Genomic DNA, 14,865 nt, shown 5'->3' with positions numbered 1-14,865 from the left:
ATTTCGGCCACTTCGTATTTGCGGTGGGTCGTCGACGGTTCGAACGGCGTTCGCGGTCGCCTAGTGTAACGATAAACAACAACTGCAAGACATGGTTTTGACATAATAGCATACAACTAATTCTCGACGTACACACGAACCGAACACGACTGTTTTCGCGGTGATGAGACACATATAAGAATGAGGGAGAACGGATTCTGAGTCATCCGCGTCACGATAAAAAATATAATGTAAAATAAAACGAAAAGCATAATCTTACAGGTGAACAACAGACAACAATAATGATATAATATCTATTTATAATTTATACATAGAGCCGATTGAGTACAACAACCATTTAACGTTTTTAACGACGTTTCCATCGATATTAATGTACGTATCAACTATATACAACATCGTAAACGATGAAAGCGTTTGTATCGAATAAAATAAAAAAAAACCAACCTCATTCGCACGGTTTGTTCTTTTATGATTATCGCGGTGATATTATTACCGATGATCATAGAACGCGTTAACAACAAACGAGTTAACTTGATGCCCGAGATTCGGCATTTTAATCGTGAATTCAAACAGACTCGTTAAAGTGAAAAATAATTATAATAGTAATAATAGTGATAATAAATAAACGTGTCGGTGCTATATTTAAAAAGATTTTTTGGCCCCGACGACCGGGCTCATGCGTTAATTAGCCGGGGACGTTTACTTCTTAGCGCGCACGTTGTGTTGTTTAATGAACTCGCCGCGGCGGTTGGTTTTCTAATGAAATATGCGAATTAATTAAAAACCGTATAGGAGACAACGGGGCCAATATAATATATACATGTGCGTGCATGCAGGGGACAAGTGTGTCAAAGAAACGGTCATTAATTTGAATTAAAATAAAAAAAATAAATAGAAAAAAAACCCGAAATAGCGTGGGTTCGACAACGTTTTATAAGTATAAATATATATATATATATATTTATTTATTTAAATATCGCACACAGTGACTGCAGTGGAATTCAGTGTCGGGGCCCAACCCAAAGAGTGTTTTTTTTTTATTATTATTATTATTTATAAGGATTCGGAGAAGTTTGAAGGAACGCCAAATGAGTTAATAAAATATAATTTACTCTTATTATTACGATTGTTGTTCGTGTATACACACATATGTGATATTAATTTATTTAAATGTGCATATATTTATGTGTGCGTTAAGAGATTATACATATGTATATATATATTTTGTGTGTGTTTAATTGTTATTGCCGGACACACCAGAAATAAAACTGGTCTCGGGAAACGACCGAAACGATGATTTATTCGCATAATCTCTTTGTCGAGCAAGATGTCTTCTCTCACCCTCTCGTACACACTCATCTCTACACTCTCTCTCGCAGCCCTCGACCCGACATTCAGATACGTCTATTTCTCTCCCACACACACACACACACACACACACGGCGTCCGCTCTTGTTCGGTTGGCAAACGATCGTGGTATGTGTTTAATCTGCTTCTGATGCTCTCAACTGCTTCTTATGTCTACTGTATAGAAGGAGACTATACATTATGACATTAAATTATAATTGCCGTTTGTTTCTCGCTATATAATATTGTGCCACAACGAATTATTTTCAAAACACCAAAATCTGAATGCCGCCGACTCACCGGCTAACCGACCGTTTGCTGTAAACTTAAATAAGATGTGTTGTCGTCGTCGAGAGAAAAAAAACGTGTAAACGGGATTTATAAAAAAACAAAATCTATTTTTATTATCATAATTTTTTTCTGATCTGATGTAATTTCGAATGTCTACAATTATAACTGCAGCGGTAGAAAAAAAACGACGTGTTCTACAAAAGATCAAATGAAAAATGTGTTTAAATATCTTTTGAAACGCGTACGCGCATGCAAGTACGTGATGTATAAAAATTTGTTTAAAAAAAAATAAACTCTCGTGGTTGAGTGTATATAGTACAGTAAAACTCAAAGACCGACAACATTTATAAATATTTACGCAAATTTGCCACGTCGATAATTTTAATATTTAATAATTAATATTACTATAGATATATCAGCGATCGTCGATAGTCACACACACAAGCATACAGACATACAGGTGGTAGGAAATTTTAGGCAGTTCAACTGTGCATTCTTTTATCGCCATCCAATCGAACAATAGTAATTATTACCTTGCGAAGATCAGTGTCGATAAATGAATAAAAAAAATGTAACGTATATAGTGTATACACTATATACCTATATAAAACCGCCAGCTATTGAATATATATATACATTAAGGTATACTCATGTGTGTGTATAGATATTTGTAGTGACGAAATTAATATTAAAAAAAATATATGTTTTTGAACGACATAATGATGGTTAATAACTACTTTACATATTCTGCGGCAGAAAAAAATAATAATTGAGATAGTTAATTACTTTCGGATACGCGTAGTTTTGTTGGCGTTTTTTTTATTATTATGATTATTATATTTTGGAATTAGAATAACTATTTTTATTATCATTACGTTATTACGATAATTATTATTGTTTTTTTTTTTATTATCATTATAATACCTATTACTGCGTGCTATTGGAGAAAAAGCAGAATGCGGTTTCCTGTGTGTTGGTGTGTATATACAATATATGTGCCGGGGCAACGCGCGAAATATTATGGCTGCCGTGATAGCAATAGGGCACGTTATTACACCGTTGTCTCTGCTGCAGTAATTCGTAGTGTATAATAATGGGAGGTGTGTGATTACAGGCAATTAAAGTAAAGGACGCCGCCCCCTCCCTCGCGCGCGTCTCTCCGCACCCACACACAATTCCAATACCGGTTAATTAAACATTTTTTCCTCTTTTTTTTTTTTTTTGTTTTTACCTAGGCAACGTAAAAATTACACTAAATACAAAAACACACACATAATGCGACAACGACACATGCTCATCGCCATAGATGGAAATTTAAAATAATAATAATAATATGTAATCGTACACACATATCGTGATGGGCTGGGAATGCGATCGGACGGGAAAAAAAATAAAACGTCCGTAATAATGGTAATCCATTATTAGATGAATACGTTTCGGTTTGACACGAATCCAGGGACACCGATAATTCACGTGGAAGAGAGGGCGTGTGTCTTATGTGTGCTTATACAATGCGCACATAATACAACGTGATATTGGAAGAGTATTGGAAGAAAAAAAATATGTATTATATTATATTATGTATTATTTCGTTTGTTTCCGTACAGGTAAAACCGGCGGCTCGGCGACCGCATCGAAACACGTCATCCAGTTATATTATAGTGATGTATATTATGGGATACGCCAGTAAAACGTTATATACAGAGCGTTTCGAGTAGCGAAGCTGATGGCAGAAAAATCGCGAGGCCGCAGACTAATAATATAATTTATACGAGTAATACCTATACTTATATAAATGATATTATTGTAACGACGATAATCGGTCCGCCGGCCGCACGACACGCTGCGAGTTCATCCGGACGGTTTACGATTCCGCGTGATGTAGTCTCGCAACGCACAAAGGACGCTCGGCGAGATGATTTTTAATTTTTATTCAATCGTCCGGGTCATTAAATTTTTTTAAATAATATTAATATATAATATGCGTGCGAGCGCACGACAATATTATATTGTATATGCACGCGTGTAATTTAGGTATGTTCGTATAAGTTGTGTGTGCGTAATAAATGTCAACGTTTGCCAACTATTCGAATGCCATCACGGACGATAAAAATAACGAAGAGATCGGATAATTAATATTAATTCCTAAACTAGAACGGTATTGGAAAATCAAAAACGAAATGGATACCAACACGCAGCACGTATATATAATATAATATATATTAATAGATATTATAATATATATCGTCATCGCTGGAATATACGCGTTGTTAATTACAATAAAACCGATAAAACGTTATTCATTAACATTTTTACACCATTACAAATGTTTAATATACACGATTATTGTAGGATGTTCAGAAAAACGCTCGTAAACTTTTCTCGCCTAACGTTGTATATATAATAAGTATATGTAAATGTAGTAACATATAATATTATATTGACAGAGTGCACGCGCTTATGTACGCGTGTAGGGCAGAAGTAAAAACGCTATATATACACATACCAATGATATTCATTAGGTTGATTTTTTTTTCTCAGATCGTAATAAACTCGGTTTTATAGGTTTACATCGGAAAAATTAAATGTACGACACCGGCGACGAACCCCGTCGTCATCACTCTGTATATACTGCAGTGCACACACGTAAATATATATACATGCCCGAGGCTTCTACAGGGGTTCACCTGACCGTCAGGGTCGATTCATTAGGGATTTATGCCGCGTGAGACGACACCACCGGTCGGAATGTTTAACGCATTTATCTATATAGGTACGTCCCGCGGTTTTCGGACACACAACAACAACACACCGGACGACCCATGCTCGGCACACACAATAAAATAATGATACATAATATAATATAATAATATCCAAATGCATTTTTTTCCATCCACAATGACCCTGTGCACGTACCTACAATTCAAACAGTCGTTATCGTGAGAACGCCGCCCGTTCGTCCTGCAGCACGGACCGATAACTATAATATAGGTACTGCTGCAGTATTATATATATAGTGATACTTATTTATGTGTGTTCACGTATCGACCGCAAATTACCAACAATATTCGAAAACGTAAGCAAAGCATATAATATAGCTTATAATATTATTATGTATTTTTCAAAGCGGATCCTATGCGCATTACCGCACTTTTGTGTTTCTATTCAAAAATCGGTTAAAGATAATATGCAGCTGCGAGCAATAATAATTATTGTAATCGAATAACGTTGCAGTCAGGGTGAATTTAAATATTTTGAAGAAACGGTAATTAATAAACATAATATATACGTACCTACGTTGCGAAGAAGAAACAGTAATCCATTATCATATTATCATATTATACTTAAATATAGTCATTATTATAAAGTCGACCAAAACGAAATAATTATAATATATGGTTGTGACGGCGGAACACGTTTTTTGTTCGCTCATAGAAAACCGAGTATTTTGCCAATTGTTTTCGTTAAGAAAAACATTGTGTACAATCACCGAAATCGTATAAAAAATGGGAAAAGGAGAGAGCGGTCGTCGTACACGATTATGGAAATAATGACCTTTTTAATAATATTATATTACAGTTAAGTGTGTGTATAATAAAGAGAAGTTGGGAAAAAACGTGTAAATCACAACGCACTGTGCTAACGAGTGTGTTTAGTATATTAAACGCAATGAAAGTAATGCAATTTAATTAGTATCAGAAAAAAAACAGCTGATGGCCATCGAACAGAGAAATTTAAATGACAAATAATAAAATAAAAAAAATAAAAAACTAGTTGATAATAATATAATTGCAACCTACGCTTCGATGCAAATTACACGCGTACCGTCATCCGAAGAGGGGCGAACAACGCTACAACGTATTATTATTATTATTATGTAACATCGGCTGCTATAACCGAAATCTGTAAAATACTATATCGACGAGCGCACATTTTTGCCGTCCGACGACTCGGATCTCAAACGATCACCACGGTGCAGTCGCCGCCATCCACCGTCGTCGGTTATTATTATAGACATCCGTATAACGATATACATATAAAATAATAATATTATGTGCACTGCAGGTAGATGGGTAGGGACGAGTGTGTAATATAATAATATTAAAAGGCACGTCGTCGCGGGGCCGTCAGCCATACACATTATATACATACGTATAGTATGTGGGACACAGGTATATATCGTCGTTTCTGGGGCGAATAATAACCGTTCCAATTGTGAATCGTTTAACACGATGTAACCCTTTTTACACGGCAATACTGCAACTGGACGGGTTACGTGTGTATTATTTACGACTCGAGGGGATGCGCGTGTGTGCGCGCGCTCGCGTCAATATCTTTTACCCATTATATTCTCATATTATTATTACATTATATTATATAGACCTACGCGCGATTTATACGTATACGAGGAGATTTTCTTTTCTTTATTTTTTAATAAACGGTTAATTGTCAACCATAAATTTTTCGCAGCCGTGTACATGACACGCACACCGCGCTTAGGGAACGCGGCGACGGGGTATGGGGTGGTGGCGGTCGGAAGCCGTAGAATTTGCGAAATCGTCGCGCATCACTTCAGACCTGCAGCTCGCCGAAGGGGACCCGTGCGCACCCTCCTCTTAAAATTGTCGTCGAGACGTCGTTGCCGCCGTGGCCACAACCACCGCGAAATGATATTGCAGCACACACTCGCTCACACATACACGGTGACGGTGAAACCAACCCGCAGGTCCCATTAACAATAAACAATATGACAATATTTCCCCCGTGCATAATTTGCATAATAATTTTCTCACTCGATGTGCAGTACTGTGTGTATGTGCTAGGAGGTGCCGTCTACGGCGAGAGGAGAGGGGGAGAGAATGACAACTATCGAATTCGCGAAATCGCGAGCATAACCGTTTTTTCGTTCTATTATAATAAGTTATCCGCGTTATATTGTCGATAAAATTATTACTATTATATTATTCTCCGATTCCGTTTCCGTTACGTAATACGATTATAATACTGTCCGACTTCGAGTGTAATGCGCACATATAGGGACATCTGCAGTATATATAGTAATATAAAAATCTGTAACACGGCTGCTGCTATACGCGCGTGAGATTATGAGTATATATTCATAATGTATTATTGTAATAATATAGTAGTCTGAGGATATTTGATTAAAATCAAAACTACCGCGAATAAGTCGCCGCGACGCGTAGGAGGAGGCGAAGGAAATCGGTATAACCGGTTATTATTATTTTTTTCTTTCGATACATTATCACGGAGTGGGGGCAAACCGATTTATTGAAATGACAAAAAATATTATCGTTTCGTCTTCGCTGACCATTAATGGACCACCTCCGCCGCGCACACCTATACCGTCACAGCCGCCGCCGCCGCCGCCGCCACAATTCTCTATGTACGCGACGATGACGACGACGATGATGATGATTTATGTGTTGCTCACAAAGAACTTTGAAACCAGTTTGCGCGTTTATAATATATAATAATAATAATACATTTGTATTATAATTTAATAGCATCATATATATATATACATATATATAGATAAAAATTATTCTCGTCTAAACGATAATCTGCGACGTAACAGTAATTATTACCGTCGCAAGCACGCAGATTTTCGAATCGTGTGTCACCGCCGCACCGGATCCCTATCCGCTTAGGTTTGCGCGCGTGTGTATATAGGTAAGCACACGCGCGTATTATGGAAGGATTGTGCGCGTGACATTTGAAATTCAAATTCGTTCGAAAAAATAGCGTTTTGCATAAACGCGTGCGGGGGGGCCGCCGCAATGTGGCCCATTCAAATACAATGTTCAGCGTGATGTTAATAAGGTGTACGCACGGCTCGGTGTGTGCCCGTACACCACATGACTACACTACCCCACGAGGTGGTACGGGGCACACGATCATATCATTATTATGGACTGCAAAATATTTATGAAAAAAAAACAGAACGTGCCAAAGGCTTTATAAGTGTATGCAAATCTAATGCGCACGCCATAGGGAATTATGTTGTGAGGGCACGTCGAGGGAGTAGATATCTCCTCTTCTCCCCCATACCGCAACCGCCGTTGTGCATTTCTCCGATTACACTGCAGCCTCTCCCGTGTAGGTACGATATGAATATTTTTATAATATGCAAATCGCACTAGATATACAGTAGGTACGCATGTGTATACTATTATAATACATACATATATAGTCGTGCCTTATTATGATTTGGAGAAAACCTTAAGAGAGGTCTACGTCGTATTATATGTGAGTATTGTAAACAACTTACGTAAGTTCGGACGTCACAATTGTGCAACACGACGCAAAATGGGCATATGGCTCAGCACGTGTTTGCGAAAATATACTAAGCGTAGGTTTCAAAGGCAATTAGTCGAACTGCCGATAGCTGGGGCCCCGGAAGTAGGCAGTTTACGCATATAATATTTAATTTTGAAATAACTTGAGGACGTTTTAGAGTTGGGCGTATTTACCGACATTTAATTAATGCGAAAACGTTCCGTATCGTAATATATACTGACCGAACAAAAAAATAATTCGTAGCTAATAATGCGCACTATTAACACAACTCGCTGACTTTATTATAGTTGTTAACTATGCAGTTATAAATTATTTTCATAAAATTGAAACGAATAGATTTCGGTAAAACTTTTCACCGAATCGATATTACCTATTTGAGTGCATATCGTTCACTGAAAAAAAAACTGGAATCATATTGATAATAATGTACGTAGATTTGATAATAACATTGTCAGTATAGAGCCAACAAAGTTTTATTGTGAAATTAATAAACCATGTTGTTGAAAATAACAGTCTTGAATTTATAATACCAATGAGTCAAATTGTCAATTCAACAATATTTATGGTTGAAATAATAATATATTTCTTATCATAATCATAATGATAGTCATAGTGACAATTATGTTTTGTTGCCAATACAATAACGTTTTTAAATACTACAAATAACATTGTTGAACCAACAAAATTATAATTTTTCTAGCAATTTTAATTGTTAATTTAACATACACATCTTATAATAAAAATTATATATATTCTTGTCAAGACAAAAACCTTTTTTAATACCACAAATATCATTGTTGAATCAACAAAATTATTATTGTTTCAATAATTTTAATTGTTAATCTTCAATTTATTTATTTGTAAATTTTCAAAATGATTAGACTTAAGTTAATGTAAAATGTATTTTATTAAATTCATATAAATTAATACAAAACAATCTCATTGAATCACTTAATTAAAAACATAACTAAAAAACAAAACAATATAATTATATAATTTGTGTTGTAAAAATTTACAGTTAAAATAAAAGTAATTAAAAAAAAAAAATATCAAATTGTAGTATAAAAGTAACAAAATATTTATAGTTCAAACAAAAAAATTAATGTATAATGTATAAAATTAATTCAAAACAATATCTTTAAATAATTTATAATGTAAAAATTTACATCTGAAATAAAAGTAATTAAAAAAAATTCAAATTGTAGTATAAAAGTAACACAATATTTATAGTTCAAACAAAAAAATTAATGTATAAAATTAATTCAAAACAATATTTTTAAATAATTTATGATGTAAAAATGTACTGCTAAAATAAAAGTAATTAAAAAAAAATTCAAATAATAATATAAAAGTAACAAATTTTTAACTAACATTTATATTAGGTATTTAATTCAAATAAAAAAATGCATGTGTAACATATGAAACTTAATTAAATCAAAACAATATCATCAAATCACTTATGTTGTATAAATTAATAATTGAAAAAAAATTCAAATTGTAATATAAAAGTAACGCAAATTTTTAGCTAACGAAGTAACAACATTTGTATATATTATTATATTTAAGCAATAAAACGTATGTGTAATCTATAAATCTATATTTAAAAAAAATACATACAGCTTAAAATATAACTCTAAGAGTAATAGTTAATAAGGATAATATGATAATTTATAATAATGTAGAAAGAATCTAGTTAGATCCTGGTTGGCATATTTTGTCAATATATAGAGAATAGTGGCAAGAATTACCTATGTATGCCAGTATGATTTTAATGGTCGAATAAAAGAAAGAAAATAAAAGTATTTAATTTAATTGTTTATATCTGACAAAAATTGGCTCAAAGTATGGTAAGGTTTGTCATATTTTGTATTAAAACAGTAAAAATATTTTTGTATAAATGTCCATACAATACTACTGGCAGGTGGATATTCCAAGTTAAAAAGATGAAAAATCTTAAAACATATGTCAATTGCAGATAAAATATTAAACATTCTATACTTTATGGAATCAAAATAAACAATAATTTCTTTATGGTTTAATGGAGTACCAACGAGAAGAATGAATGGTTGAATAGGCATATTTTCATTTCCAAGATGCAAAATATATTCTTCAATTTCGCCAATTGTATTTTTGAATACAAAAAATGTATCTTGGGAATCTCTAATTGAGTATTTAATTTGATTTTTTTTCCCATTACCATCCCTTGTTACTTTCTTAGAAGTAGGTACAAATATGGAATGTAGTAAATAAAAAAAAACTGTATTTTTTCCACCTATAAACAAAAATGTAATTTGTAGAATTTTATATAATTTAAATCAATAATAACAATTATCTTTAGAGGTAAGCGTGGATAGGGTCCAATGGAATTAGGATTAATCATAGGCGGAGATCAGGGGGGTAAGACCCAATACCAATTTATTTTTTACGGTAATATACCGAACAATTAAGTTACAATTCACAACATAAAATATTGTAATAATAATATTAATGTAATTATTGTAATAATAAATAATCATTAATTATATTGTGTTTATATTGTACATATTTTGTATCAATTGGCCATTAATATATAATAACATATTATTATTACAGGTACTGTTCTATTTATAGATGGGGGAAATATCATTTCATTTCTAATATTTGTTATTTCTCGAGAAGCGATAATAATTAATAACCCAACAGATAGGGGGCTATTTTAGGAAAAACGCTATACCTGTATTAGACCCGTTGTAACGTTTATCATGATTGAATGAAATGTACCTAATACCTATTCGTACATTCTGATGGGTATCGTTCATTCGTATTCGTACGGTAATTCCGTAACCTTGTGCGTAACCGTATTGACTATTTTGTACTTAATTTTATTTTACTTATTGTTTGATGTTATTGGGAATACATTTCTTTTGAGATTGTGATTTAGATTTTTAATAAATAATTTAGTTCAAATATGTTTGAAATATTTAAATTTAAATCAAGGTTTTTCTAGTATGAGGAAAATAAAAACATGGCTAAGAACATCTATATACAACAAAAAGAATTTAAAGAACTTTCAGTATTATGTATTGAAAAAGGTAAGACTAAAGTTTTAAGTAATGAAGCTATTTTTTTTGTTTGTAAGCATTTAAGATATTGTGATAACGAAAATCTTCCACGATTTTGATGAGTGATTTAATGTAAAAATTGTCCCTACAGGTCTGTTTGGCATCTAATATTTGAGCCCCCTTCAATATTTCATATAGAATCTCCGCCTATGGGATTAATTATAGTAATTCACGATTAACTTATAATTTGATGTAAATAGTGTAGTAATTTTGTATTATGGTAGTAACAATAAATATAATTACTTTCTGTGATGCAGGAAGAATTTTTGTATTCTTCAAATAATTTTCTACTAGAACTATCTTTTATTTTTATTTCGAAGAGTTCCTTAACCTTGATGTGTTTTTGTTCATAAGAATTAATAAAGTCTGGGCATTCTGGATACAATTTTTTAAAATCAATGTCAACCTATAATAAGTATATCATATAACATTTTTATTTGTAATTAATTGGTTTGTATATATTATATAAGTGAAATTGGTAAAAAATTTGATTGAACTTACTAATCTAAACCCATAAGGCAATGTGTAAGGCTTCCACATTCCCATTATTTCTTTTGTAGAATTAGTGTTTTGAATGGAATTGAGTCGATAATTTACAGTTTCCTTCCACAACTTTTCCAAATCATTAAAATTTGAAAAATTATTATTGTTTTTTATTTCATCTACTGCATATTGAACACTCTGTTCCGGCTCTAATAACAGTAAAAGAAAAAAAAAAAATCAGTATTTAAAACTTAGGGTAAGGTCAAGAATAAGGTTTCTAGTTTCTTTACATTAGAGTAGTTTATAATATTATTGCAAAATATAATAAATCAGTAAGTTGAAAAGTGTAATACAAATGCATCAAATTAGGTACAAAATTGAAAAGGCACTGCACTTAAATAAGCTAAAGAAACATTTTTGAGCGACTAACTGTAGAGGTTTGATTTTGTAGTTAAATTAATAAAGGTAGTGTTTTTGAATAATTATATATACTTTTGCAACATATTTGTAATACCAATTCAACTAACAATTTAAAATGTTCTATATAATCTTACCAAACTCTGTGCAATGCTTACGACCACTATGTTTTTCTTGATTTCTAGAAGTCAACTTTGTTGCCACTAAACCTGTTGTCTTAAGAAGCCTTATAGAATTATAATATTTAGCGTATAATTTTCCCTTAGGGTTTTTATTTGAATCGTGCTTCATAAAATACAAATCCTGTAAATAGCCAAAACAGATTGTACTTAAAAATTTTAGGTAATATTAAATAATAGTTATTTACTTTCACTTCTGTAGGAAATATAGACACTAATTGATTTGCCAACTGTTCTGCCAGGTTCACAGACATGTTTATCTTTTTAGTGATGACCCAGTTAATTACAGTATCTACTAACATTGATCTTATACCGTCATTCAATTTTTGGTTTGACTTATAATATTGAAGTATCATTAAACCAGTGTTTGATGAATTTAATACTTCTCCTAAATTTATACTTATATTATTAATATTATTTTGATGATGATATTGAATAGGTTGATTAGTAGAGGCTTTTAAATTCAACTGTGGTGTGTTGGTAGACTTCATATCATTTTCTTGAGTTTTTTGCCATTTTTTTAAATTATATACAAACAACAGTCTTATCCCTAATGGAAAATGTTTTAGAAGTTCATAAGCTTGATCAGCTTCCATAATTATTATACCTTTCATACAGATAAGTTCATCTAAACAAAAAGATATTTTAATTTTATATTTTTTAGTTTAATCATGTAATAAATAAAAATGTAACAGGTATTCACCTAGTAAAGTTTGAAAAAGAAACCCTAAGCCCCAATTAGTGAGTAAATCATGAAGGGGTACCATGTCATCAACTGGATATTGATATCCCTCCAGTGTAGGTACATTTAAAAATTGAGGATTGGTCGATTCCTGAACATTTTCGTCCCTAAAACTATCCTACACATGCACCATCAATTTTATATTAGTATTTGATATTTGTATATATAAATAATATAATTATATTATGAACATAAAATATTAAAACAGAAAAATTATAATAATAATATTACAGTAGTAATATTTAAAATTCCTTTAATGGTACATAATCATGTAAGTTTGTTAAAATTTACATACAAAAAGTAAACATATACTTACATTTGAATTACTGCAGTTCCAAAAATCGTTAACTAAGACTAAATCCGAATCATTACCAATTGCAGTATTATCATTCATTTTGTTTCTTAATAAATAAAAAAAAATATATATATATACATATGTACAAATTACTAAATTAGGTATAATAATTTAAGTTTAATAAAATTCTTTAAGGCGAATCATCAATTTGCCTGATGATACTTCATTAATATTTATAGGAGGGCCACTAAATTCATCGATACCTAAGATCAAGCAGTTATTTAATATATTTTTGTTTATATTAACCTCAAATGCCTCAAGGTGTGAATTAAAACCTTCTAATTCAATTTGTTTAGTACATAAATATACTTTATCAATAGATTCATGCACAACTATAATTTCATCAATTTCAAATAAACAGACCTGGTCTGTAAACTTGGTAAGATAATATCCTTTTTTGTACAAAGTTCCAATATATTCTATTTGATTGTAGCATGAAAATTGGGAATTACCAGAAAAATAACTATTATAAATCATTTGTCTATCTATAGGTATGCTATTTGTCAAATGTTTGTGTTTTAATGAAACATTTGGAGTAGGGGGCTGTAAAATAATGTGAGCAAACTTAAATTGAAATTTTTTTGCAAGAGTTAAAGTTATATTTTTTCTAGAAGATGTTGTACGAGCATACATCTTCAATTCTTTATGTTTACCCTCAAATCTAAAACACCAGTAATGCCTAGGTGGTCCAGATTGTTCAATAATAGAAGGATAGTGAATTAGAAAATGATGTTTTGGTTTTAACGTATCATTAAAAAAATGTGTATACATAGAATTATGTTGGCTTATTAATTGTTTTAAATATGATATTGTACTTTCAGTATACTTGTATGATAAAAGAATATCAATTATTTTAATAAAAACCAAGTAAAAATTCCAAACTTCATCATATATGGGTATTAAATCCCCTATCATAAGTGAAAAATAATGAACAAATGTCATCATCTCCCTTGCTGTCATTTTTAAACGAAATTTACTTAAATGTAGCTCTGTGATTTCGGGAGACAAATTTCCACTTTCAAGTGGTCCATAGTTGAAATTTTTTTTTCTTAGGTTTAATGTTTCCAAAGAGAATATCTGTAAGTCAATATAGTACTTAATTATATGACACAAATTATAATGACAAACACCCTCAAAAATGTCATGCATGATATCAACAACATAATTTTGTGTCACATGAAAACTATTTAACTTATTTAGTATTGATTCTTTATAAATACCAGTTTCGCTAAAATTATTTAAAGCTACATCTTCTGCATAATTTTCTATAGTACGCATAGATGCACTATTTTCTTCACATAGATTATGGGAAACTAACTTGTGTGATTTGCAAAACCTACAATAGTAATTAGCAGAAAATGATTTACTAAACTCTAGTAAACTATTTAGGCCCAAGTTATCTCCTAATACTAAACCAAGCACAAAATGAATTTGTATATTACCAAATTCAGTAGAAATACTAACACCTTCTTTTTCTATACTGTTCATCTCATTTATTAACTCTAGTAAACAAGCATCATTACCAAACTCTTTTATATCAGTTGCTTTAATTAATGCTGCTAAAAAAATGTTTGATAGTTTAGAGTTATTTTCAACAAGGGGAAAGCTATAATAAATAGCAGAGATTGATTG

The 14,865-nt window shown here is 31.7% G+C and overlaps 2 protein-coding genes across 2 annotated transcripts in view; both read right to left on the bottom strand.

The window, feature by feature from the left end:
* The window catches only part of LOC114120178 (zinc finger homeobox protein 3), a 113,069-nt gene that overhangs the window by 86,800 nt on the left and 11,404 nt on the right, over window positions 1-14,865 (bottom strand).
* Window positions 9,251-12,973, bottom strand: LOC126550961 (uncharacterized). The gene is made up of 6 exons (XM_050203712.1): window positions 12,840-12,973; window positions 12,325-12,764; window positions 12,095-12,260; window positions 11,559-11,749; window positions 11,301-11,463; window positions 9,251-10,228 (listed from the first exon to the last, which is right to left on the bottom strand). The coding sequence occupies exons 1-6, from the start codon at window positions 12,901-12,903 to the stop codon at window positions 9,765-9,767; spliced, it is 1,488 nt and encodes a 495-aa protein (XP_050059669.1). The 5' UTR covers window positions 12,904-12,973; the 3' UTR covers window positions 9,251-9,764.

Source organism: Aphis gossypii, chromosome 1 (assembly GCF_020184175.1).
Source record: "Aphis gossypii isolate Hap1 chromosome 1, ASM2018417v2, whole genome shotgun sequence".
Classification (NCBI taxonomy): domain Eukaryota; kingdom Metazoa; phylum Arthropoda; class Insecta; order Hemiptera; family Aphididae; genus Aphis; species Aphis gossypii.
The sequence above is the reverse complement of the archived record's forward strand: the minus strand, read 5'-3'. Positions and strand labels throughout refer to the sequence as shown.

Coding starts and splice junctions, on each gene's coding strand:
- LOC126550961 (XM_050203712.1), bottom strand. CDS start 12,903: ATGGTACCCCTTCATGATTTACTCACTAATTGGGGCTTAGGGTTTCTT. Junction 11,464..11,558: donor TGCCTTATGGGTTTAGATTA/GTAAGTTCAATC, acceptor TACTTATTATAG/GTTGACATTGATTTTAAAAA. Junction 10,229..11,300: donor TTCTTCCTGCATCACAGAAA/GTAATTATATTT, acceptor TTTTGTTTATAG/GTGGAAAAAATACAGTTTTT.